The 23,542-nt window shown below is 39.8% G+C and overlaps 1 protein-coding gene and 1 long non-coding RNA gene across 5 annotated transcripts in view; one reads left to right on the plus strand and one right to left on the minus strand.

Moving 5' to 3' along the window:
* Nucleotides 1-189: 189 nt before the first annotated feature.
* Nucleotides 190-13,058, plus strand: LOC114058468. The gene is made up of 3 exons (XR_003571460.1): nucleotides 190-267; nucleotides 3,066-3,263; nucleotides 12,951-13,058. It is a non-coding gene; the product is annotated as an uncharacterized LOC114058468 (long non-coding RNA).
* A 4,311-nt stretch (nucleotides 13,059-17,369) lies between these two features.
* Nucleotides 17,370-23,542, minus strand: part of GRIN2A (glutamate ionotropic receptor NMDA type subunit 2A) — a 161,392-nt gene continuing 155,219 nt past the window's right edge. Inside the window, exons 14-15 of one of the 4 annotated variants that reach the window (XM_027885848.1) lie at nucleotides 22,170-23,487; nucleotides 17,370-17,680 (exon numbers count right to left, since the gene is read on the minus strand). In XM_027885848.1, coding sequence (XP_027741649.1) covers nucleotides 17,610-17,680; nucleotides 22,170-23,487 — 1,389 coding nt within the window. In that variant the 3' untranslated portion in view covers nucleotides 17,370-17,609. Of the gene's footprint in view, nucleotides 23,488-23,542 lie in introns of all 4 variants that reach the window. The other 3 variants (XM_027885847.1, XM_027885846.1, XM_027885845.1) reach the window with 3 other exon arrangements.

A 23,542-nucleotide genomic window follows, 5' to 3' on the forward strand; every position in this document is an offset into this window, starting at 1 on the left:
GGACTCATTTTCTTGATGTGCTTTCTTTCTCCAGGACTGGGAATCCATTCATGCAGCAATGGGAAGGGGATTTTTTCCTTCCAGACAAGACACAGAGAGCATTGACTGCTGCCAGAAGGATATGATACAGAGAAAACCTGCAGCAGCAGCTGGTGCAGCTGCCAGCACCCCCTGCCTGCTCTCAAGTCCCTCTCCTCGGGACTGAGGAGCTGCCTCCTCCTGTAAGGATGTTTCTGCCAGCACAGGAAGCTGATTCCAGAGACAGAGGTACATGAAAGGCAGAATTTAGTGAGTCCCAGGCATATTTGCTAGGCCATGGCAGGATGTCTGAAAGTGGACCAGTAAATAGGATCCCAGAGGAGGGAAATGCTGACCTTCAGCCAGAAATGTACCTGACTCTACTGAGCAAACAAATATTTACCTCTCTAGAAATTGTTTAAATATACTGCAATGTGGAAGCAAATAGCTGTGGGTAGGGGCTACTCGGGAGAAACTTCTGACTGTTGAGGGCACATAATAGGTGTTCCTGCCCTGCAAGTGTTTGTGTTAAACCTCTGGAAGGGTTTATGTGGTTAACGTGGGAGATACAAAGCTTTAAGTCTACATACCTGGTGTTCCTCAGACATTTGGCCAAAGGGTTATGAGCCTGTGGCCAGTTTATGTAAAACCAAGCTTTACCACTCACTTGGATCACAGCCCAAACTATCTGTAGCATGCACATCTGTTTCAAACGTGCATTAAAAATATTTTCCTTTATTTCTTGACTGCAAAAACCAAACACCTCCTGCCTGTGTTTACCTGATGTGTCAGCTTGTGACCTGCCCCATCCAGCAGCTGGTTTCTGTTGTCTCTGTAACAAGGTTCTCAGTTGTTATCCCTCTGTACCTTCTATCAGGCATGTGGTGAGAGACAATCACACACCAAAGTTTACTCCTTGCTGTGAAATTAGTCACTGCTGCCCTTGGCACAGATTCTTCCCTGCACCATAATGTTTAATACAAAGGAAAGATTAATTAAATTTTGTGGAACTGTGGCTCAGATATCTCACTAGGGACTTGTTTGCTTATTTTTATTTAAGCTTTCATTAGTTCACATTAAGTTACATTAGAGTTTGTAGCCACTTTCCCCTTCTTGCAGTCAGCACATCAACTTAGATGCTTTGAGGATTGCAAACAACACTAGGTAATTAACTCAAGAAATACTCGCTCCCTCCAGGAGTGACTACCTCCTGTCAAAGGAAACCAGGAGCCCTGTGAGCTCTGAGGAGGAGGGCCAGGCTGTGAAATTCTACTTGTAGGCACAGATTCTACAGAGTCAGTACAACATGCATCCCTCTGAGTGAGAAATCCCACCTCTCCCATTGTGGGAAGTGGTGAAAATTACACATACCACGACTTGCATGTTTTAGAAGCCACAAACTCTGCAGACACTTTTGCATGCAGCTGGATGCAGTCACCAACATTTGGGCTCTGTGCAATGCCACAGTGTCTTTTAGGCTGAGAAAACACGAGAACCCAGTTTTTGTGGCTGTGCCTCCTCCGTGGCCACCTGATGGTGACACCCATCACCCTGGCCAAGGTCTTGCCTTGACCCACTGCTTGTGCTGCTCTGGCCCACACACGGGTACTGCTGAGCAGTGACCTCAGCAGCTCTAACTGACTGGGAGGAGAAATAGCTGAGAAAATGTTAATGTAAAGAAATACTTCCTATTTTAGCCCAAGTACAGCCCATCTGGTTCATGCCAGAGTGCTCCTGAACACGGGCAGGTCAAACAGAAAATCTCTTCAGTCAAAGCACGGCAGAAATACAACTGTTCAGTCATGAGTGTGACAGACCCGCTATGCTGCTCCTACAAACTTGATTGAATGTCTCAGAGTCCTTGGGGCTTTCACCACAACTTGAGGGCTCGATGGCAGATGCATTTTCCATCCGTCGGCCCAGATGACAGGCCAGAGCCCAGACATGGCCTTTTGCACAGGCAGCTCTCCACTTGGCGAGTGCAGGGAAACACCTGGTTAAAAGAAATAAATAGCTTTAATTTAGTTTTTGTTTTCTTTGTGAAGCCCTTCACCTCATACCCAGTTCACCGATGGCCTGCATGAGTGTTTGTGTCAGAAGGGTGGGAGCTGAACCTCCCTGGATCAGAGAGGGCACATGTTGGACAGAAGAATCATAACGAGTGCTTTGGTTTAGCAGGAATTTCTATCAATTTGCATTTTGGTGGATGGGTTTATGTTATCTAACATAACTGAGCAGATGGTTTTCAGTATGAGAAATCCATCACATTTACCTGGTGATATGCAGGGAGCACAGATGAATGAGAGCAAGAAACATTATTTAGAAAAGGAAAAAAGGGAGTCTGTCATACCAGAGAAAAACAGAGGAATGTGTTTCCAGGATGGGAGGTTAATGCAGAGTTGCTATGAAAAATGATTAAAAGATGGTAGAACGGACAGGTTGAGCAAAACTGATGTTATCAGGTTCAATTTCATTTTAGTCACTCAAGGTACTGAATCAGAGTTATTATAACAGCCAGTCAATGGTCTCAGTAGTTTTTCCTGCCTGAATGTTTATTATCAGGTTTCTCGGACTGAGGCAAGAATAGTGAGCAGTTCATGCTAAAGCACAAGGTTATGAGCACATTTTTCATAGGTTATAAAAACTGCATTTGGCAAGCTTCAAGTTGCCACATTGCAAGGGAGGGAAATTAGAGGGTGGAAATCCATTTGCAGCTGCACTTTGCTCCAAAAGAAATCATGTGGGAAAATACAAGGATTTTAAAATGTCTACTACACAGTACACTCAACAGATAAGACATCCACACTGGGGAAAACTGATTTTCAAAGTTTTTCAGCCTGACGCAGGAGTCAATGGAGACAACGGCACCCTCAGTACTGCCTGTGCAATACACACATTTGAGCTTTTTATTACACCACACACACCAGCTGAACATAAAATCTGACAAGGCCTTTCATACCCACCACTTACTACCTACCCTGGTACTGTCTGAACTGAAAGTTTTTGTTCCCTGTGCAACCTGCCCTATTTTTTTTTTTTTTTAACAGGATCTGAATTTAGTGTTGGAAGAAAGAATGTAGTTCATTGTTCACAGCTCAGCTGAGGTATTTCTGCACCAGCACCTGCGTAGACAGTTTCTCTCACAGGTATGAAAGGACATAACATCAAGGATGGCTGAATAGAAACAGATTCTTCTGACGTTTGACTGCAACTGGGACAAGCTGATGCCACCAAGACAACCACAGGTGAGAGCTGTGACCCCCTACACGAGGCTGAAATACAGTGTCATGTTCTCTGTGGACAAACTCCAAGGGGATCCTGTCACCCTCACCTGCTGGTTTTCACCAGGTCTTCATTTCATTAGTTGTTGAAGATTTAACATAAAGGAAAAATGTGTTTGAAAATGGGTGCAAACATAAAGGGCCATGACATACCTGAAGACAATGTTGTCAGAGTCCACTGTAGACATACAGCCCCTAAAAACTTGTGATGCTGTCTCTGTCTGTCAGGATACATCACAGTGCATAGTTCCAGGAGGAAGAGGTAAGGCATCACAGGAGAAAAGGTACTGGGACAAATTAAAAAAAAAACAACAAAACACAAAACAAAACAAAAAAGCCCTGAAAGAAAAATTAGAATAATTTAAATAAGAATAATTTTTTATAAAACTTGTTTCTTAAAATAAACAAACAAACAAACAAACCCACACTCAATTTTGTTGAGAGCTAATTATCTGGCTGACTAAGAAATTCGATGCATGTCTTTTTCTTCCCCTCCATACCTCTGAGGATATCAGGGTGACATGTGTTGAACAACTTATTCAGGCCTCATTGTATTTTGCCTGAATTTATCTTTCACAGGACTGGAATGGCTGAAGAGAGTTTCCAAAATTAGTTAGGTTGCATTAAGTCAGCTTCATTAGTGTAATAAAACTTCAAAGTAGAGAATTTATTCCATCTGTAACAATTAAAATGTAAATAAATACAAGAATTCAAGTACATCATCCAAATATTTGGGGGCATTATATTACTTTTGGGAGGTGTAACACTTACACCAGCACCTCGGGGAATGGAAAGCTGGCTCCTCACACTCAGGAGATGCAACTGAACCAGATGGCAACGCTCTTGAATTCCATGGAGCAGAGCAGGACTGCACTGCACCTCCCAGCATTCAGACCCTGAATCAAAACTGCTGTTCTGCATGTTCTGCAGCATTGCTTATTCAAAATGTAACAGTTTTATTCAGCGGTTGGAAGCATTTATCAGTGTAAGGAGGAATTTCTTTTGCGAGCTGTATGGGCTGAAGACTGACTATCTTCCTTATTTAATGGAGAAATGTGAGTGGGGCACTGCCAGCTCAGATGCTACACTGGTAGCAGCCACCATGTGACTGTTCCATCCCATTCCCAACACTATCACACTCTGACTGTGCCTCTTTCTGCACTGGGAAACGAGTCTCAGCAGCAAATACAACATCTCACTCACAGTTTCAGTACTCCTGAATCACAGTCTCTGCTGGGGATTTCTTTTTCCTTTGAAACACCCATTCAATACTTTATTTTCTGCCAGTGGATGGACGCTTGTTATCCAGTGACACTGTTCCTCCTGCTCCTCCCCCTCACCTGACAGTTTAATGGAGAGCTCCATGAAAAGCAGTGGTTTTTTGGCATAGGCTGTGCAGGGAAGGCAATTAAAAGACATCATAATATTAAAATAGGTTTGTCGCCATCATACCCACAAAGAGATCTTTAGTTTGACTGGTGGACCATTAAAATGCAGGCCCTTAATGAAGATGTAACTCTGGCATAAAGATGGTTTTTGGAATATGAATCAACTCTTCTGATTAAACCTCCAAAACCATTATTACAGGACTTTTCTTTTTATAACCTATCTCATTAAAAAAATATTTGGATCCCACTTGTTACACTTAGCTCAAATTCTCTCCTTAAGTCCTCTTTCGTGGTCATTTTTCTCATGCTGAAGTTCTTGAGGGGCAACGAAGCTGTTTCCTCCAGAGGGTTTTTCCTTTGTGCCCCCCGTAAGGAGGACAGAACTGCTCAGGACAGCTGCTCTGCCCTGTACACAACCAACCAGCCAGCAAAAGCAGTGAAAAATGGAACCAAAAAAGGAAACACTTTCATATTCATGGGTCCCTGAGGGCACTTCAATGAATTCATAGGGGTCATATGAACAGCAAATGTCACAAGTGTGGTACATTGAAAATATCATGTGGAAAAGTCTTTTAAAAAATGATCTAACATAACTTATATAAGGTTAAAAGAAAAGGAAGTTTCTGTGTAAGCTGAAGACAAACCATCCAACAAAGGTCACAAAGACTGGCATTTTCCATGTGCTGCTGTTAGTTACAGGTCCTCAGCTTTTAAAGTGGTACTTTGTGGGCTCACACTGCAAACACATCTCCTCAGTAGGAACAGCAGCATGGTGTCAGTCCTGTCCAGGATTTGCAGTTTGCCTTGTAGGTAATTGCAGAATGAGACCATTTTAAAGGCTTACCTTCACTGTTTTATTTTCATCCTAAATATTGTTGGCTCTAGAGATCTTCTTTGCTTCGTTACTCCTCCCTGTACTTTAAGCTTCTGCTGACAAATGGTCAGATACAGCGAAGTTATGCCAATAGCCTTAAAGGTAGAAGAAAAATTAGTAATTTAGTATTTCTAACTATTTTATTGCTGCAAAGCCAGTTGGTCTCTGCCAGGACTTTAGTGTCTGCTCCATATGAGAAAATGGCAGGAGATTAACTCCAACAAATGCCTTACTTACAAACTGAAGAGGAGCTGGAGGGAAAGCAAAGAGGTGAAGTGACTCACAAGACCCCATGACATGGTAATGCCAGGGCCAGCATTACAAACCAGTCTTTGAGATTCCCAGTCCAGCAATCTGTTTTGATCCCCAGCAGGAACGAAGTAGGACTTTCACAAAATCCTATTAGAAGAAAGCACAAGACTTGCTATCTTCACCAGGACATTCTAACCACACACACACTGTCCTGCTCTCCCTGGCACAGGGCACTATCAGGGCCTTACCACTGTCGTCTGTCCCCCTAAAAATGATTCATATTATTGCTGCTAAAATCACTAAATAAGGGTCTCTACTGAGAGCATTGCAGTTGCATTACAGAGGATTGGAGAAACTGTTTCTTTAAAATATGCACACACATGCACAAGTGTGCACAGGCAAACACGTGGCCTCAACAGTCACATTCCCAGTCTGCTCAAGCCCTGCAGTGCCGGGTAAGGACTAAGAATCCAGGACTTGGGTTACAGCAGTGTGATGAAGCCAGTGGGAACACTTGGCAATTAGGAGGATTTAATTGGTCTTTGTGCAGACGAGCACAGCCGTTTGTGCACGGGCTGCTGAGCCACAGTTACTCTGCTTGCACACAGGGGCAATAGACTGCAGCTCACCCTGAGTTAATTCGTGTTTAATTCATCATGGGCTGCCTGTGTGTAAATAACTACCTCTCAACTTTCTATCTAAAGCCATGGGGTTTTGTTGTTAGGGCATCGAGGCAAGTATGATATAGCTTTGCAATCATGGAATTATAGAGTCATTAAGGTTGCAAAAGACCTCTAAGATCATCGACTCCAACTGTCAAACCAAACTGAAGCTGCAGCCCACGGACAGCAAGAGGGTACAAGCTTCATGCTGCAGATAACCTCACATCCTACTTTCCTCCCAGCCTCAGGAAGAAGAAAATGTTTGCACAGAAGTATGCAGAGCCAGCTGGGGAATACACTGATGTGAGCAATGAGCTGGCAACTCTGTTTCATATACATTTAAATCTACCCGCCCACTGTGCTAAGAAATATGTAAAATCCCACAAGAAAATAAGACTTACTTTCACCATTGCCTCAATTTCTCCCTGAAAGACCAGTTCTGTTACCTGTATCCAGCTCCCCAAAGAAATAAATTTGTAATTTATTTAGACTGCAATGTGAAAGAATTGAAGACGTGTGCCATTTTCTCAAAGCATCAATATTTAATACCTTTCTTGATAACCTAAACTGTGGGTTTCTCATTCTTTGACTTCAAAGCATTTAGTGGCCTAACCCAGTACATCACATTACATAATCAAACTTTTTTTTAATGCTAAACATTATTTCAGAAAGTCCTCAGCACGTGGAATGCAATACCACAACATTCAGGCCACTGAAAATGTAAATCTGTCTGGCATCCCTTAAAACACAAAATTCCTGGCCTTAGTCCTGCTCTGTAGATGACCTGACATTTCTTTGCTACTCCAAACTCACCTGCTTTGAAGGAGATATAAAATGGTCTATCAGATTCAAATATTTAGGGGAAAAAAATATTAGCGTTTTGAAATGCCAGAAAAATAAATGCATGCAAGGAGGAATAATTTAAGCTATCCAAATGTTTTGAGTGCAAAACCAACATCTGAAAAAGAAGGTTATAGATGCCATTATGCTCTGAATACTGAAATCATCTTCTCATTGCAGAATGGCAGTGGAGAAATAAACAAAATGTTAGTTTTTATAGAGACAAGAATAGAAAAGAACACGGAGATTACAATGCCTCTAACTAACACACGGAAATCTGCTGACCATGCAGGTCAGGTTCAAGGTGCAGCTCACACTTCCATGATGTTCTAACAGGGACAGAAATAGAGAAAACTGCTAGGAGTAGATAGAGGGAATGGGAAATAAGAAGGAAGGTGATAGTATCAGAGCTGTTTAGTTCAGAGAAGTATAAATATAGTTAAGGTCACATTGGCTGCTCCCATTTGCTGAGATAATAGTGCACCCATGCAAAGGAACAGCAGTGGATTTAAAGGTGAGGAAAAGAGGACCTGGTTATCATTCCAGAATTTCTATTTAGGATAAAAATCTAAATGGATTTGCCACTTGAGATTTGATATTTCATTACAAATAAATTATTTTCTTGGTTGGTTAAGAGCTACTGCTATATGTTCCTGCTGGTGAGAGGCATATTCAGAGAGACTGACACCATCTTTTTGCAGGACACTTAGAGTTGTCTAGTCCTATTGGAAAGTTTCTCCCATAGCAAAATCCCTCAACATCATCCCCACCCCTATTTTTAAACATAAGCTCTTCACACACATTTATGTAAAAATAAAATGGGTAACAGGAATTAACACGCACTGCAGCTTTCAGAGCCCATATTAGGAAACACTCACAGTGGCCAAATCAATGCAACAGCAGTTTTGTTCTTAGAGGAAAATCAGAGTTATTCTGGTCATCCTTATTCCTACTACTTTCATCCTCTTCAACATATACTAATGGTTCCTCTTTTAAAAGTACAGGAAAGGAATTCAGAGGCATTTCAGCTACAAGGAGAATTATACAATTGGCCACATTTCTCTTGCTGGGAAAGAGGAGGGTAAAATCAGCATCATGATGCTGTGATACCACTGCAGCAGCTTTTTCTTTGTTTGGCAAACCTCTCGACTGATAAAACTGTACCGTGTCAGAAATTGGCAGTAAAAGCTGGCCAAGGTCTCTGTGCTCAAGGGAGAACAAGGGAAATGCCTCTCATGGTTCCTACTTAATTTGCTTTTCCCCATGCAGGATGGAAGGAGGCAGCTGCTCATAACCAAGCTTCTGAAGTGCCAAACAGCTTCAGTCCCTAAAGTAATTAGTGGAACTACACAGTTCTATAACAAGAGGGTCTGAGACTTTCAAACCTGGTTAATATTGTATTTTTTCCCTCTGGAGCTGCATGCTCAGATTTCCTGCTTTTTGTATCTTTCATAGCTCTTTACAGTGTAAATGTTATCCAGCCTAAATATGAAGGGGTTCAGTGATGTCACTGGATGGGTCATTTCTAACTAGCAGGCTAATGTCCACTCCAAAAAGACCTTGTGCTTTTGCAATGCAAAGCGTTTTTTAAGAATTGTTGCTGTTAAATTACACCTGGAGGTTCATGGAGACCCATGGAAATTGTCTTTGACCTTACAGTAACCTTGTGCAAATGATATTAATCATCATTATCTTCTATATTACCATCCCCTGTTGCCTACTGCAAAACTAACAAACTCCAGATTATTGCCATAGTAAAGGAACGATCACCACTTACATTATAAACACGTTATTTTAACAAACAAGATCTGAGCATATTGATGTGAACAGAATGCAGTCAACATCTGTAATGATCATTCTGCTTCAGCTAACTAGTGGCAAATACATAAATAGTCAATAAACTACTCCCTGCCACCCCCCCTCCAGCCCCCCCCCCGAAAGCTTTTTGGGGAACTTCTGGCAAGAAAATACAGAAATCAATGCAGAGACCCTTCCACGTGTTAAACTTCCCTTCTTCAGTGGAAAGGACAAGCTGTGCCGTATGTGGAGAGACGCCTGCTGAAGCAGCCTGCCAAGTGGGAGAAGCATAGCAATGACAGAGGACCACACTACAGATCAATAATGCAATTTGTGGAAGTCACGGTTTGGGTTTTGTACTGCAACAAACCTGCAAGGGGAAGCCAATGCTGTTTGTAAAGCGTTGGAAGGAGCAGAGAAACAAGCAGCTACTATGATCAGTGGGAAAACTCACCACAAGTAATGTGGATGGTGTTTCTGTATATAGAGATGAGCAGACTTCAGCAGTTGGCCTTAGAACAGGTGTTTTTGCGTCCAAATTACAGGAGGAAAGTTGTGTTCATACCGGGTGAACTGCTCAGTTCGTGAGGAGCACTGCCGGCACTGCCATGCACAATATGTCAGACTTTCAAAGCTTCCATTTCCCAGTCACCACTTAATTTATTTTTTTTTTTTTTTTTTAGCAAGCAAAGTCTTAGAGGACTGGTAGTTGCCATAGACACATCAGCAAAGACTCAAAAGAACGATATGGGAGAATATGACTATCTTTGAACCAGATCCCAAAGGGAATCAAAGCTGAGGCTGAGATGACTCATAGACACACAGAGAGAAATCATCTAAGCTGGCAGGTAGAGCTGGAGGAACAGCCCTGATGCAAACACTAGCTTGGATGCAAACACTATTATCACCTGAAAACAAAGATTCAAGTTCACATAAAGATTCAATACCTTGGGCACACCTCATTTGGTTTCGTGAAATGGGGCTGTTTAGATACAAATAGAGCAGGGTCCCTTTAAAAGAGCTTTCTAGCAGAGGACAATAAGCCCAGCAGGTTTTTTCTCATTAAAAACCTCATTAGGTACAGAAGTCCGATTTTATCTCTCTCATATTATCTATGCAGTCATGTTTATCTTGGGAACAAATAGATGGGACTGTTCTACTGTGAGACATCTGTGAGCAACCTTTCACCCCATCATTATTTTTATATTCAACACAAAGCCCCTTTTCCAAAATGATGCTTTGGGTTTATATAATGACTTCCATCCCACTGCCTCAAAGAACATTATTCTAATTGCCAAGGGTTTGTTTATGCCCATTTTGAGGAATCAAAGATTTTCATCAGCTGATGAGACATCATGGAAAATGGGGTCCTACAGAACCACTCCGGAGCACAGTGTGAAAGTCACTTCTTTAGCTCCCATGGCCAGGCAAATGATCAAACCTTAGAAAGGACTTTAACTGCTCCACTAAAACCTCTATTTTGATTTAAGTCTTGATTAATCAGAACAGTAAAAAAGGCTGAGGATAGCAAAAGTCTTAGAAGACGTGAGACATCATTGCCATTTTCTCACCCCCTGGTTTGCTCTCCCCTGTCCTCCTCACCTGATCGACCTCCAAGAGCCATGCCAGGAGCTCTCCACTCCTTCAGCTCTTCTCAGGGGTGGCATCATTCTTGGCAGAACGCCTCCTCCTCAGGCTGGATGCCTCCTCCACAATGGCCCAAAGAGCTTGTGCATTTCTGCAGCCAAGATCATCTCATGCAGGCCCACAGCGCTTCGTGCCTCAGATGTGTCTCAGAGCATGGGAGAATGGTGCCACAGGTGAAGGGACCATCCTTAACTGAGCTCCCACTGCTCCCTCTGCTGAGGAAGCAACTTTCAAAGCATCCTCCTCGCACCAAAGGAACTTTGCTTAAATTAATTGTCTCCATCTTTTTCAGGAATTAAATTAAACTGAGATCACCAAGCACATCCTGTCAGCTTCAGCTTCAGGCATCTTCACCTTTTGGTAATTTCTAACAGCAGAGGATAGCTCAAAACATGTGGCTGTTAACACCCTTCAAATCAAATCAACAACTGATGGAAAAACAAAGGGAAATCTTCTTCACGGGTGACACTGCATCTTGTCCCATTTAACAACGAAGACAGACAAGAATGATACCATTGTTCTTTTTCATATCAATTGGCAGAAATTATCTTTATTAGAAAAATGAATTTTTCATATATTTACAATTTTTACATCATGTTATACTTGGCACATGTGTTCTCCTCAAATAGTTATATACATTTCGGTACACACAGACATTCAAGTCCCCCATTCCCTTAATGTTTTTCTACATATTTAACAAAAAAAAAAATGAACACAATACAATTTGTAAGACAACCATAATAATTATATATTTCTCTATCATAAAAAGTTTGAAGCAAACATGTTTTTGTTTTTTTTTTTAAGATATGTTTCAAAATATTTATACAGTATTAGCACTCAGTCATGCACTGGGTTAAAATATGGTCAGGGTGAACTGCAGTGAGACAGTTATGTGTAACACAGGAGAGAACTGTGTGGATCCCAGTTCCTTCACGCTGCACTGGGTGCTGCTGGAGCTACCACCAGGATCTCCAAGGCAGGGGCAGAAGGGTGCAGGGATAACCAGGTATACCTGTATCTGCACAAACCACAATAAAAACTGTGTGTGCACAGATACCTGCGTGTTAAGATTCATTTCGCTTTGCTAAACCTACCTAATAAAACAGGCAGTAATTGGAATGTCAAAACTAGATTTTAAATATTCTCTTTTTCCCCTAAACCCTTCCTTTTGAAGAATCCATTAGACTCTGAATTTACAATGAAATTCTGGATTCTCATAAAAATTAATTATTTTATGCTTGATTCCATTTCAACAATATTATTTTATTTCTACTCTAACATCCTGATTGATTTCCCCAGGTGTTAAGAGCTCTTCAAACCTCTCCTATTCTTTGTTAGGAACTGGAAATTTGTGACTTACCCTTTGGTTTGAAATGTGACACTTGGAGGGTATTACAGTAAATTGCACTAGTAAATAACAGATGTGATAGGCTTTTTAATTTACTGTGTACAGTCTTAGGTTAGTGCTTCCTGTAACCAGTACAAATTATTACAACTGGAGTTCTTTTCCTCCATCAGAAAAAGAGCACTGTTCCAACTGTACTAATGACTAATTTTCTTTGTAGCAAAAGCCTAAGTTAATATTGTGAATTCTTATTTCCTTAGTTGCATTTCATTTTTCATACTTCAACTTCAAATAACTTTTAGTCAAACTCAAAACAGCAATACATCTCTTGAAACTGTTAATAAATGATTGTAGAATCTTTGTCACAATGTTGGATTTCTGTCTTGCCCCTCAATCACCCCAAAAACTTTATACATATACATATATATATAAAGCTTATATATAGCTTATATATATATATAGACATGTATATATACAAAGACTAATCAGGACAATACATTAAATTGACATTATTCAAGTAAACAGGTAAAAATATTTTTTAAAGTGAAATTTGAGATTTTAAAATATTTCTGGTGAGTTTTGTTTAGCAGCACAGAAATATTAGTTTTTCATCTAAGCCCACAAAAGTCCTTAAACAGGATGAAAGGAAGCACAAAACATCCTTCAGGTTTAGTGTAAATTGGAATCTGATGAACTAAACGTTATTAACTCACAGGTGAAGTGCTTCTGAGAGCCTGGAATGTATGGATGCAAATTTTGCATAAAAATGGAGTACTTAGTTAAGAATCAGGTAGGAGTTTGCCTAACACATTAATGAATTCTGTTTGTACCTTCTGGTTTCAACAGGGAAGGCACGAGATACACTGTGCATGTGGGTGTGAGGTGTGAAGACAGAGGGATCAAGCTGTTCTTCATCAGTGCAAAAGGGAGGTTCTGAAGTGAGTAAGACTATTTCAAAATATTATACCTTCTATCAAGAATAAACTGCAAACAGTTCTTCTTGAAACTGCACTAGTTTCCTTCCTAGCTGCACACAATTTTATGGGATGCAATTTCTGCACCTCTGCAACACGAGGTTTGGTTTGGGACTTTAAAATCTGAGCGTGTACTGCAATATGGATCTGCTCTCCCATCACTCACTCACACATCCCTATTTAAGTCAAAAGGTGTTTTGCCTAAGTTTGGAATCCAGACCTAGGCCAGGTAAAAATGAACTAAGCAATAATTTTCTTCTTGCAGACGAAGAACTTGAAACCAAGTTCTTCTCCAAGACACACTTACAATAAACAAAGACAAAATCTGACTCCACAGAACTTACTGTTTCTTGGTTAAGGTGGAAAGAATTGAAACTCTCCCTTGCAAAAAATTACTTCCAACACGATTCCAAGCTTTTTTTTTTTTTTTTTTTTTGGTCATAAGTTTTAGTTAGAGAACTACAAATGTAGAAAAGCAGCCCAATAACACAATCATTCCTCGGTGAAAATCTCCACATCACCAGCAATAGCAAGCTCAAAATCTTGTGCACTCAGAGAAGTGATTCTGCCTTAAACACCACTGCTAAATCCTGTCTCTGTGTGCAGAACTGATTTTGGAAACTGCCCAGTCTGCATGGGAGGATACAGGGGCGGCCACTGGTGCACACACCAGCTGGGCTTTCCTGGGAATCTGGTTCTTGAGATATCCTTCCTTCTCTACGGAACGTGGATGATCACAGAAGCTGACACTGAGTTTTAAAGTCCAATAGATTCTTTCTGGCCAATATTTTTCCAAACAGTATGAGAAGACATCTTTTTCGTATGGCTTTGTTATTTATAGCGAGCATCAGTTCCAGCTCTTTTGGACAGAAACTCTCCTCTGACATATTTCCACGTGTCCTAGCACAAAGCAATCCTGATCCCAGGGAGTCCTTTAGCCCCTTCTGTAATAGGTATGAAACAACTACAATAAATGCTGCTAGAGGGTTTGGAGGTTTGGTATGTTTGGGAAGAAGAGAAGACAATCACTTAAAATAAAGCAGTGCTGAAATGTGTCCCACAGCTCTGGGAGATTACTCACACATGACTGGGTTGGGAAGTGTATGCACGCACGCCTGGGTATACTGTATATATATTTAGGTTAACAAGTTTAAACTATTAATAAACAGCTTCTTATGGTATTTGGTAATTAAAATATCAGGCTTGTGTCATTCAAAATAGTGCAACCTACATAGCAATATACAGGAAAATTACACACACTGTTCCTATTACCATTAATATGCTTGTGCATATCAAGGTGACAGGATACCCTTTTCCATAAGATTAACCTTTTGCATATTTAATTGTATTCTTTGGCCCATTTTCCTGTGAAACCTCGTATGAAAGCAAAGACTTTGGCTTTAAAAGAAAAAGAAAACTCCTATTCTTTCAGTTACTTTCAGAAACTTAAATAGAATTCAAATTAGTCAAAAATTATCGTCTCCTCCAGAAACTGCACACCCTACAGCCTGTTACAGACCCCCCCATAGTTTGGCTAACTGTGAACCTCCAATTTCTTTTTATTTTCACTTTTCAAGATCATTTACACTTCAAATGTTGCACAACACATCCTCCAAAATTGTCCTCTACTCCTCTAATCTTGTCCCAACCGGGAACAAGGAAGGTCTCCTTCCCCAGTGGCGTGGAAAGGCAGAGCAACCTCGTGAGGGCCTTCAACTGCACCACTACTGGTCCGAGTTCAGGGTTTGCAATGTGAAACAGAAGCCAAAATACATTTCCAAAAGGTTTTTGCCATTAAACACCATTATTAAACAGGCTTAAGAAAAATAATTATCAGACAAAAGAATCCTGTAGCAATGATGTAACACAAATCTCTTCAGAATGGTCATTCTTATGTACTGCAATGCACAAAACAAATTTAAAAATGTATTCTTATAATGCATTTGCTGAGAAAAACATATCATTTCTTCTAATAGTACTAGAAGTGCAAAACAAGACATTCTCCATTAAAATTTCATGTCACTGTAAATATTATCATTTTCCCACATTAAAGCTTAGTACCATTTCTGAGAAGTGAGGAAACCTTCTTCAATTCCCAAGCAAAGTATCATCTCACTTGGAACTTTACAGTGCACTGAATAAGTATCACAATATTTATTGGTATTTATTTTCACAGTTTTATAACGTGCACAGAAATATAATTTTTGAAATATATTAGTGAAAACAAATACTAATACAAAAGGGAAAGGACAAAACATCTAGGAGTATAACTGCTTATCACCACTACTTTTTAAGAGTTGGAGAGTCAAAACCATCTCTCTTTTAAATATGTAATACTATATTTAGTGTGGTTATCTATTAATAAAGGTATTGCATGACAATGTTACAGCATGGTTATATTCTCTACTAATTTAGGCTTGTTTTCAGTACAGGTAAAGAATTAAGCAAAAGGAGTAAAAATTGTCATTTAAGCGCAAAACAACAAAAACCTGGTAAATAGTGAGGTAACTTATTTTTACTTATATTATTTCTGGTTCTTAAATTATAGATATGACAAAATCATCACAAAATCAGCAGTGGATTCTTACAGCTGTTAGAATGGCAGCTATTAAAAAAAAAAAATCCAGTTTCAACTACAGCAGATACATTCTGCAGTATGTAACAAAAAAGCTCATGAACCCACGAGAAGAACTAAGTGCATTTTCACTGCATTGCAGGGCGATGTACACCTGTGTATTCCTGACTTCCAAAGTTGCAGGACTTTGGAAGAGCACATATTTTTAGAAAGCATACTCTGCACACAGGGAGGGAGAAGCAGGGGAAAATAAAAAACAACTAAAAGCTTGAGTGAGGGAAATAAATGAGGAGCTTATTTACAGAGAGTGCAGTAACCCCCCCCCAGCAGGGCGGGGAGAAGCAAGGCAGGATTGCTGCTCCCACTGAGCAGGGTGAGAGACACCAGAGAGCACAACCAACCAGCTCCCCACCCCACAGACACGGCTGCGACACTGGAATGAGGGTGGACATGGCATTATTTCCACAATGGAAGCTGAGCATCAACAGGAATTTTACACTTTGTACAATATGTGCACATCAGACAGAGACTGATCAGAGCGATGCGAGAGACAGGACGGTCCTGAGGCTGCTCCCATTTAACCACAGCTTCACAAGTGACTCCAGCCTCTCCTCTCTCACATCATATACCTGTCTATACTGACATCTACATCCACAAATACACAGCTGTGATTAAACTGAGCTCCCTCAGTGACAGCAAACGCTAACATGTTGCTAATACATTGAAATAAGACAGTACAGGTGAGTTTGGGCAGGGAAATGACTCATACTGTATAAGTCATACTTTAAAAGGCCTTTATGTTCTTTCAGAAGTTCCTTCAGCACTGCTACGTTTGGAAGGCTCAGCTCTCTATAGGAAGTTTAGATTAAGAAAACCCAAACAAACAACAACATTGATAAAGCAAACAAGTGTATCACTGGAAAACTGTTTTTTATGTTGCAAACCAGATTGCCCTACACAGGAAAGGTATCTGCTCTAAAAGATAGTCTAAAAGACTTTTGAGCTAAGATAGGGTTAGAGCTGGGAAAAGGTAGTAAGGGAATATATGGCACTCCATCTTGAAAGAAGCAGGTGATGTGATGATTAACACTTGTTAAGTGTTAGCCAAGCCACAGATAGTTACTTTTTATATTAATGAGGAGGGGATTTTGCCATAAAAGTTCTGTTTTCACTAGATTTTATATATCAAACATCTTAAATGCAATGTAAAAAAACAAAAAGATCCACCCCTTGAATTCTTCCTAAATCTAAGCTTAGATTTGTGACACCATTTCTGTTCTACATTGATGAACCCAGCAAGGGAGGGAATAGAACCAAAACCTTCCCCATCACTGAAGCACATATGCTACACTGCAGAAATACAGAAATAACAAGTTATTCCACAAGAAGTAGATTCTGACAGTTTTATCTCAGGCTGGATAGCTACATGGTATAAAGCAAGCAATGATCCTGACAGGGGAATACTGCAAACCCCCAAAACAACTACTTGCTTGAGCACAGGAACCCATACACACCTCCAAGGCTGAACCTGGTACTCACTTGCAGATTTAACTGGTACATTTTTTTGAGGCTGGGAATAAATAGACTATTGCTTTTCTAAGCCCACCTAACTGAGATGTCTAAGTTAGGAACTTATACTTTCTAAAAAGGTCAACATAGAGAGGTAACATCTTTCTGGACATATCCCACACATATGTGCTCCCAAGCCTTCAGTCCTCTGAATTTCCATCCAGAGGGAGTTTGCTTTCTCTCTCTTTCTCCCCACTGGCCACAGAAAGAGCTCAGCCTTCCAGCCCAGAAACTCAAAGCTACACACACAGCTCTAGCTTTTGCTTCATTTAAAGCTATGTAAAAAAAGATTTATTTTTGCCAGGAAAAATAAACCACACCTGATTTCCCTTGTGAGCCTTATATCACCTCTTAAGTGTTCCTGAAAGATCATAAAGAGACATGTATTTATGAGATGCTGCCAAAACACAGTGAGCTGGTGGTGATTTCGTTTCTGTTTGTCCACAGCACTCTTTCCCCTAACCAAGCTTCTTAGATAGCAGAATAATGAAGTCTGAGCAAAAGCTGCAAAATCAGTAAATTTTCTGAAAATGCAAAATCTCTTAATTTTCCTTAATTTTATCTTATATATTAAAATACCTTATTACCATGCGTTTAAATTAGTGGGTGGCTACACTGCTCTAAGAAACACAAGCAGAACACAAAATCCATTTGAAAGAAAAAAGGAAAATTTACTGTGGTGAAAAGGGAAGGACAAAAACATGAAGAAATTCTACAATATCTTTAAAAGAGAAAAAGAGCAAGAGGCAGGTATGTCTATGTAGCTGTTTTTACCTCCATGTACCTACTGCATTCCTCAGCAATTCAATATCCTGCCTCCATAAAAGGTGTCGTCCAGGAGCAGTGTAACACTACAGGACATGCTACCAAGAATGGCCCATATCATTTACAGCCTGATTCAGTTCCAGCTGGAGTCACAGGAAATCTTGGTGATAGGAATGACCAACAAACTGCTAGAGCTGTAATCAGGAAAATGTAACAAGTCACCAGCACCATCCAGAAAGGTACAGAAAGGATGGCCACTTATGCAGGAAGATTCTTTTCTCCTCTTCAAGTATAGCAGCAGCTAGAGTGAGAGAGAGGGAAATACAGAAAGACTTGATCTCAGTTTAATTGAAAGTCAGTGCAAATATATCAACAAAGCTCAGGCAAAATTCCGAATTCCACGCGCTCTACGGCTGAGCCTCACAAGCTGTGGCTTGTGGCTCTACTGTTGAAGATTTTCCTTCAACTTCTCAGCTGCTTCTTCTTTACACGTAAACATCTGCAAACAGCTACTGCCTACAGCTCTACACTTTATTCTCTCCTTCCCCCTTTACTGACTCATGCCAAGATCAAAACAACAAATGCATGCAGACTCCCTCTACTTTCATTATCTGGTGGGGTTTTTTTCCTCCTTTAAGGCAGCATCTTTTATTTCCATGTGAACAACTGCTGTGCAACATTACCAAGTCTTCCCTCTGTCTCTTTGTTTTGGTTTAGGGGAGGTGGTTGTATTGCATATTGCAGCTAATAATAATAAATCTCTACGGTCACCAGAAATCTGCTCAAATCAGAAAAAGCAAACACTGCAATATATTTCATTATAACTAATTTGCTTGTACATCTCACAGAAGGATAAACCCACCTGGGTTGAGGATGTTTACAATTGAATCTCAAGAGTTTATAGAGTTTAAATTAGAAAAGTGGAAATGGGAATTTTTCTTTCCCATAACTTCACATACAGTACTTGTGTATATATTGAATTAGGTGTGTCTGGTTGGATAGAGATGATGATACAAAAGACTTGGAGCGACCAACAAATATTTTGAGAGCTTTATGATGATACAAAAGACAAGAGCCACCACTGAATTTCATGATTGGTAAAATGCTCAGCAATTTCCATGGCAGTTTTTGGCATGACACCAGCAAATATCTTATCTGCTGAAATGCAGCAGACTTTAGTAAATATACCAAAATTTGGATCGGATATTGAAATTTGCCTGAAATATTTTTATTACACTGATTACAGCATTACTTATGCCTTCAGTGCATTTGTTTTCCTGCAGACCTAAGACAAACATGTCTATGTCTTTGGGAAAAGGTTTGGGTTCATGACAAGTAGTGTTCATCCCATAGACACCACCCTAGCCCTCCTCAGCTCATATGACTATTCCTAAGAAATATGCATGGCAGGTAAGGAACTTCTGCTTATAAAAACTGCCTCCAGTGAGGAGCCAGAAAGCATCCCATGTGAATCAGGGCCAATAATTATGACCAGATGCTGAATAAAGAATACTCAAAACATATTTTTACATGGACAGTGAACAGATACCCATAGATATGCTTTCTGAACACACTTATGATAAAGCATACTGAGACTTCTGGAAGCTGGAAAGAGACTCGGAAGCCCAAATCTCATTACATTTCATTCCTTAAAAATATCATCCTTCACCAGCGCGGTGAACATACAAACACATTTGTAAATACCAATAACTCATTCTGGACTGTTTGGTAGTCAAAGTCAGCTTGAATCTTCTCAATGACAATAATAATTAAAAAAAAAAAAGCTGTAAACAATTCAAAAAGCTTTATTTTGACTGTCCCTATACATCATTTATATTATCTCCCATTTGCAACTCTGCTCTGCAGTATGCTGTTCCAAATTAAACACCTTGCATACTGCACCTCTGGCATGCAGATATTTCAGTTGCAGCTGACAGGCACAATTCTGCTGAAAGGAGTTTCAGTTTGGAGAAGAGTTTGGGTAATATTCACATTTTCCAAATCACAGTGGTAATGGTTTCCCTGTTCACTGTTCTTCAGTGAAATGGAGGGAATAATGCTTGAAAAATCTAAATTTCCTCTACACAAAAATCCTAAAGCAATTTGCAGAGTAGCAGGAGAATGGGAGAGCACCACCCAGTGCAACACTTTAAGTAGTTAAATATATTAGCAATTATATTTACTTTTTCAGTTTAAATTAAATTTACAGCTGTATATTCTACTCCTGAAAGGCTTCCTCTCTTCTCTTTCATGCTCCCTTATGGTATAAATCTAGTGGTTGTTTTTTTTTTCCAGTGAGGGTAAGGAGGGGTGTGTAGCAGACATTTTATTTGTGAAAGAATCTGATTAACATTTACTAAATGGAAAAGTCATTTAACAATGCACCCCTGTAACGTGAATATCTTTGTATATCAGTGATAATAAACATACTGTTACTTAGTTAAGTGTGCATATATTCAGTGTATATAACAGACTTGATTGGAGATGTTAAAAAAAATGGTCTGATGTTCAACAAATATGCACAATATTCTGGAAGGAAGAAGTCCTTCTGAAGGTGTTAATCCTTTGCTGTGTATGCAAATAAATGGTATTGCACTCCTCACTGATTACACTGAACTTATGGCTGTCGGTGTTTGATACTGTATTAACAGCTTTAATACTATTAATATACAATTAATTAGTTGTCACTAATACACTATGAACAAAGAACTACAGTGGGTTGGGATTTGGTTTGGGAAGTGAAAGAATAAAAGAAATACTATACAGCCCTGAGTAATCACCAGTAAGGGGCAAATGCAAACTTAGGTACACATTAGGCCTCAAGGTTACTAATAAAGTCCACAGCTCCATAGTAAGTGCCATATAGTGATATCTAAAAATATATACTCTGGATTAGGCAGCTGTGAATTTCTGACAAGATTACTGCAAACTTTTCACTGAACTTACTTTGTAATGGTAAGTGCATGTGCAATATAAGAAAAGCATTTGTACATGAACGTTAACCAATATCCGTGGGGCTTCCTTTTGGTACACAGCAGTTCACATGTTTGGGGCTACTGCCTTCCCATCTATTGTCTGTCAGTCTAGAATGAACATACTAATTTTGTGCTAAAACATTGTATTTTACTTATTAAGGTCCTGGGATGTGGGTTGTGGTTTTTTTTTTTTTTATTTTAAATTATTACTTGGCTTTGAAAATGATTATGAAGCTAACATATATTTTTGAAAGTCTAGCTTTCTGTTCTCTTTTAGAGTCTTACTTTTGAATCTGTGCAAATGCATTCCTAATTCTTGTTGTCTGTGTCATACTACATGCATACCATATTGCTTATCCAGTACTAGAAAATCATTAAACATTTCTAAGGACAAAAGTACATTGAATGATACTTAGCAACATAAATTAGAATAACCAAAATAGTAAAAGAATTAGATACAAAACAGCATAGTTGCCAACATATATTGGGGCTATTTCAGTACAACTTGCCATTTATATATACTGCATATATAAATGGCTAATTTTTATCCTTTTCAACAAGACATATTTTAAAAGGATAGTTGAGAGCATACCAGTTTACCTATTCATGTACAAAAGTACATTGGGAAAGGGAGAGGTTTACGTATCATTTACCAGGGCAGGATACTGTTAAAGGATAAATTCTCCCTCTAAGATGGTGGCAACTATTCTTTCCCTATAGATAAAGTGTTCATGGAAAATTTAAACATCTGATTCAATGCTAGGCCTTTTCTTATACACACGTGTATTGCTACAGGAATTTAAAACCCTTGGAGTTGTGTACAAGCTATTCCTATTTGCAACGTAAGGCAAAACATGCTCTGAAATGTACATGTCATTATGGATCCGACCATCCCTGGAAGAGTATGATGCTGTAGACTGTATGGATGACCTTAAATAATTATCATTTCTTCCTCTTGTTGGCAATGAATGTTTATAAAGGTCAGCTGGACTTCGCCTAAGAGATAAGTGCTGGTCATCACGATACGAGTGCAGAAAGGGATTGTCATCCGAGTGAACAGCATACAGGGACTTGCTCCTCTTACTGTCCTCTAGAGCATGAGTTAAAAGTGAGGCCTTGTTGCTCAACAGTTTGCTTGAGGGAACACTAAACATGCTTGCATATGGACTACTTTGAATAAGTTTCTCTCTTTCTTTCAAGCTTATACTACGAGAAGGTCTTCCAATATCAATTTCCCTGGACTTATCAGCGATATTATCAAAAGAGTGTTGCCTGCTAATCCTCAGTTTATTTTTTTTATGATATTGCAGAGCATTACTTGTTGACCAAGTACGCTCATATATTTCTTCAGGAAGTGATAAGTTCGTTGTGTCCTGCAGCATCTGATCTTCGTCAATGTCATAGAGGTTCCCCATCCTCAAGCAGGCATCGCACTTGTAGGGAGATCTGGTAGAATAGTGTCCCGCATACGTGGGCAAATTGGAAAGACAGCTCCTGCAGTGGGTGGAATTCTGTCTGTATCTATCATCAGCTAGGGAAGCATTTTTCTCTTTGAGAGTGTAGTGCTTTGGATAAAGTTTGTACTGGTCATTGTTTGGAAGACTGTCTTCGTTATGCATTGGAGTCCTGTTAGCGTGCTCGGCTTTCCTGAAGTTGTCATTGTGATCTTGATAAACATCGGGAAACTCCACAGTTTCTGGAAGGACAATGTTTTCGATGTACTGAGGTGTGTCCAAGCGGAATCCTGGCTCCTTGTCAGCATCAATCGTGTAGATTTTATCCCGTGGAGAGCTCTGCTTGGTTTTTAGATATGTCAGTTCCACTTCACTACAGTCTTTTGGGTATTTTGATGCTACTGTCCTTTTTTTGAAGTTGTCCTTGGTTTTGTGGTGCTTGTTGTTGTTTTCAGCTTCCATGTGGCAAGTAGCTCGGCTTGATGTTTCTGACACATCTGAATGGACAATCTCTTCAGGAAGGTATCTTTGGCTTTTCACTGAAAGCTGCCTGTTTTCCTCTGACCCGTCATCCCTCTGGGAACCTTGGCTCTGACGTACAGATTCTTGACGTAAAGATTCAACAGATTTCCTCCACAGCTGCCTAGGTCTGGAGTTCACCTTTGCTTCTGTTGTTACTGCAACCTCTACCGTGTTTGGATTGGATTCATTCAGCGTGAGAGGATGCTGACCTTGGAAAACATAGTTGTTAAGATTGTCCTTGTGTCGATTGCCAGGAAGTGTCTGCAGTTCGCTTATGTTGTCACCAAAAAAGTTGTCCTTTGTCTGAAAGGATCTGTTATCAGCAAATATCAAGTTACCCTTATCCATGACCATGTCCATAATCAAAGAGCCCCTCTGAATAAAATCAGCTGATCTTTTGGGGGAGTCAATTCTCGAAGGATTGATATTGGTCATGTTTTTCGCTGTTCGCAGCAGTTTCAACATGTTGGTTTGTGAATTGGTCAAACTAAAGTCAGGAGACTTCTTTTTCTCTTCAATGTGTACTCCATGAATGCAGCTGTAAATACCCTGTAATATGAATAATATAAAACAAATTAAATCACTAGGTGTAAATTTTAAAAAG

Source organism: Empidonax traillii, unplaced genomic scaffold (assembly GCF_003031625.1).
Source record: "Empidonax traillii isolate 1590-97213 ecotype Southwest subspecies unplaced genomic scaffold, ASM303162v1 scaffold173:size850371, whole genome shotgun sequence".
NCBI classification, from domain to species: domain Eukaryota; kingdom Metazoa; phylum Chordata; class Aves; order Passeriformes; family Tyrannidae; genus Empidonax; species Empidonax traillii.